At 39.0% G+C, this 4,522-nt stretch overlaps 1 protein-coding gene across 1 annotated transcript in view; it reads left to right on the top strand.

Moving 5' to 3' along the window:
* Positions 1-332: 332 nt before the first annotated feature.
* LOC123502151 (DISP complex protein LRCH3-like) overlaps positions 333-4,522 on the top strand; it is an 82,001-nt gene continuing 77,811 nt past the window's right edge. The window contains exon 1 of the mRNA XM_045251374.1: positions 333-533. Coding sequence (XP_045107309.1) covers positions 359-533 — 175 coding nt within the window. The 5' untranslated portion in view covers positions 333-358. The remainder of the gene's footprint in view (positions 534-4,522) is intronic.

Raw genomic sequence — 4,522 nt, 5'->3', positions numbered from 1 at the left:
CCAAGAAACACAAACAAATGAAAATAACCAGACCAGTAACACACAAAAGAAGGTTGGAATGTGACGAGAATAAATAAAAAGAGGTGGTGGACATTATAAGACCGGGAGGGAGAGAGAGGAGTAGGCAGCCATTGGCATCTGGTAACACTGCCGTCTGCCTGTAATGTTTTGTTCCAGTAATATTTAGAAAACAAGAAAATAAAGACATATAGTAAATAAATAAGACATAATTGAGTCAGAAATATTAGTATGAATCGAAATATTGTGCTAGGTAAGGATAATAGATGTAAAAGATGAAGTGACGTATATTTTTAGAGCACATGAGGGAGAGTGAAGGAATGAGAGCCAGTGAAGGAAGATGGCGGGGAGAGGTGGGGTGCACGGCGCGTCCTCCCCTTCGTGTGTGTCTAGGAGCTTAGATAGAACACTTTCAGACGCGCAGGACACGTGTGAACTCAAACTAAGTGGCCGCAAGTTAAAGGATTACCCGAAGGCTGCCGCTAAGTACAACCTGAGCGACACAGTTTTGGCAGGTAAGAAGTCACTCTCAACCTCGCTTGCTCTTCCTTCACTTTGGAAACTCTCACACACTCCCAGACACTCTCACACACTCCCTCTCACTTCCAGGGCATGCGTACTAGTTCCTTCAGTTGCATAGGGCTTTTAAATTAGTAGGGAAGAGTGAGGGAGTTATTTTCTTGGTAGGTGTTTCTTCAAAAACTCTTAACGCTACTTCACAAACTCTTAAACACACTCACTCACGCACTCTCTCGCTCAAGGGGTGTGTAGAGGTTGTTTTTTTCGAGTTTGTACGAGTGGATTAAGGTTTTCTGTCTACTCTACGTGGGGTTTAAGGGTTTAAAAAGTCGTAAGTGTGTTGTTAAGAGGGTTTGTATGAGGTTATGGTTGTATCGTGTGTGTTGGGGTTTTGAGGTTATTTTTGGGAGTTGTGTTAAATAATGTGTGTCTGTGTGGCTGACGCGTGTTGGTTGTGATTGTCGTGGTTTGTGGTGTGTTGAAAGGCCTCCAGTGACATTCAAAATACTTCATCCATTCAGTGCCATGACGTGTTTCCATTTTCATTCTTTGGTTACTATTTGGTAATTGTATACAGCTTCAGAAACTTATGTTTGGCCATTAATCGTCTGACCTCCGTAAACCCTTCCTAATGTCAATAAAATCGTCTAATACCCATAATTCATGGTAGAAATGCGTCCCAGTACTGAAGAGGTTAATAATCTTGTAATAAGTTGTTTCGTCGATAATATTTGAAGTAACTCGTATGTAGGGTGTTATTTTGGCAAGAAATAGTAAGAATTTGCCGGGTATATTTGTTGTGTGATTTCCCTTAATTAATGTTCAGTATATAGTGTGTTTGAATGTCTGTCATTGTGTCATTGTAATTACTCTTGGCGCGTGATCCTGCTTCCTGTTTATTATCTGTATATTTATTTGTTATTCTTTTCTGGTTCTATCCCTGTATTATTGGAGACTTGGTGGGAAGCACGGTTTTAGGGTGGGGAAACCTAACTTAACCTAATTTAATGTACCCTTATCAAATCTAAGTTAACCTGATTTGACCTAACCTAATCTAATGTAACTTAATGGAAGCTAACATAGCCTTACCTTACCTAACCTTACCTAACCTAACCTAACCTTACTTTATCATATTTTACCTCATCTCACCTCACTTCATCTTATCTTATCTTATCTTATCTTACTTTACCCTACCGTACCTCACCTCACCTCATCTGTCATCCTCACCTCACAGAGCCAAACACCGCCTCTTCTAGTTGGGTGTTTTGGTGGTGTTGAGTTTAGTGTGTTGCCATTCCAAGTTACACTCAAAACACCAAGAATTGTGGATGTGTATTGTAATGATTGTTTCGTTGGTGAGGTTCAGGAATTTCGTATTTTTATTTATTTGTCATTTCTTAACGAGGTTTGTGGTGGTTTCCGTAAATAGTATTAAATGTTTATAGCCCGCAGCATTTCAAACACCAGGACATGAGATAGTGAAGTAGTGATAGTTGTCTCGTAACTACTACTACTACTACTACTACTACTACTACTACTACTACTACTACTACTACCACTACAATTCTCCTACTACTACTACTACTACTACTACTACTACTACTACTACTACTACTACTACTACTACTACTACTACTATACATCATTACTAAAGAAACGAAACTCCACTTGATCTATATTACAGCTGAAAAGTGACAAGTCATCTGCCTGTAAAATGTTAAAATAAAAGTAAAAGAAAGTGTGGAGGAGATAATACCCAACACTCTCTCACTCTTTTTTTTTCTCCACACAGCCATAAAAAAAAGAACGTATAAAAAAAAAAAACAAAACGTCAAAACATTGGTCATTTAAATACTGTACCCAAAAATAGTGTGTGTGTGTGTGTGTGTGTGTGTGTAGGAGGAAGAGAGTTACATACCACCTGTTTATCAATCACGTCCCTTCTTATTGGTGTTGTCATCTCTTCAATCTGTTTTATTTAGTGTTTCTTCTTTTGGTGTTTATTTGTTTATTTTTTCACATCGAGTTGGCGTATATATATTTTTTCTGAGCGAAGAGAGGAAGGAGAGTTAGATACCACCTGTTTAACACCTCCAGTACTGGGACGCATTTTTACCAGTTTTGAGTGTGATTAGACCATTTTATTGACATTAGGAAGCGTCTATGGAGGTCAGAAGATTAATGGTCAGTCTCCACAATTTCAATCCCCACATAAGTTTCTGAAACTGTTAAAAATTACCAAATCGTAAGTAGAATGGATATGGAAACGTGTCATGGTACTTAAGTGGTTAACGCTATTTTTACTCTATTCATGTTATTTTTACTTTGTTATTATTTTGAAGTGTTTGTTTATTTTATCTTATCGTCTAGAATTGGCATCACTATTTTTTTTTTTCGGGAGAGTTGGTACGTATACCTTCTCATGACTTGTTAACCCCTTCAGTACCGTGACGCGTTTCCATATTCATTCCGGTTACTATTTGGTGATTTTTTACAGCTTCAGAAACTTGTGGGTGGATTAAAATAGTGAAGACTGGCCACTAATCTTCTGATCCTCATACACCCTTCCTGATGTCAACAAAATGGTATAATCGTACACAAATCTCAAGGTAAAAAATGTGTCCCAGTACTGAAGGGGTTAAAATAGTGAAAACTGTGACCATTAATCTTTTTACACCCATAAACCCTTTCTAATGTCAATAAAATGGTCTAATGGTGCACAAATCTCAAGGTAAAAAATGTATCCCAGTACTGAAGGAGTTAAAATAGTGAAGACTGGCCACTAATCTCCTGACACCCATAAACCCTTCCTAATGTCAATAAAATGGTCTAATAGTACACAAATCTTAAGGTAAAAAATGTCTCAGTACTGAAGGGCTTAACATAACTCATTCCTGTCATTTTTGTCCATTGATTCATATGATCTCTGAATTGGCACCACTTACTTCCATAACGCGCGCGAAGAGAGAGAAACCTTCCAGTCTGTACCATCTGCTTATTCAAACGTTATCTTTCTTTCTTATTATCGGAGATTCTTCTTCCGCCGCGTGCACCAAGCAATGTTATGTATGTGTGTATGTGTGTTTAAATATCCCTTGTTAATGTGAGAAACGGACGCTGGTAATTGTGGAAAGATGTTTGTGTGTGTCCCTCTCTCTTTGTTTGCCTCCCTTCCTGTCCTGCTGGCGAGATAACTCCTGCCCTTATATGGATAGTAGCTGGTGTGTGTGTGTGTGTGTGTGTGTGTGAGAGAGAGAGAGAGAGAGAGAGAGAAGCTACGTTGTTGTAAATGCTTAAAAAGTCATTATTCTCTCTCTCTCTCTCTCTCTCTCTCTCTCTCTCTCTCTCTGTGGCGACGTGGTTTATGTAATATTGATGAAGTTACGAGATAAAGTTACAGGAAACAAGACATTTTCATCTTGTCTTGTTATCTTGCCCGTCTGAACATCGGGAGGGAAGACAGGAGGAGAAGGAGAAGGAGAAAAAGTAGAAGTAGAATTGGAATGCATACTTAAATTAGTCTTGTAAATAAAGAACACTACTACTACTACTACTACTACTACTACTACTACTACTACTACTACTACTACTACTACTACCAGCAGTTTGTCCTGTTTATCCCTACACACACACACACACACACACACACACACACACAATAAAGTAAGTGGAAATCGCTCGTGTGTGTGTGTGTGTGTGTGTGTGTGTGAAAAGTGAGAGTGACGCGCGGTTGACATTTCATAATATTGTTGAGTTATCTACTACTGTGTCGCAAATACTTAAGTTATCTTTGCCCTCACTTAATTGAGAGAGAGAGAGAGAGAGAGAGAGAGAGAGAGAGAGAGAGAGAGAGAGATCCAGCTCATCCATTCACTTAGGTCATATTGAGGAGAAGCTAAGTGTGTGTGTGTGTGTGTGTGTGTGTGTGTGTGTGTGTGTGTAAGCCTCTCATCTCGCCTCACTCACCACCTCACCTCGCCAGTAT

This window comes from Portunus trituberculatus, chromosome 10, assembly GCF_017591435.1.
Source record: "Portunus trituberculatus isolate SZX2019 chromosome 10, ASM1759143v1, whole genome shotgun sequence".
Taxonomy (NCBI): Eukaryota; Metazoa; Arthropoda; class Malacostraca; order Decapoda; family Portunidae; genus Portunus; species Portunus trituberculatus.
Note: the sequence above shows the minus strand (reverse complement) of the source record. Positions and strands in the feature narration are given on the sequence as shown.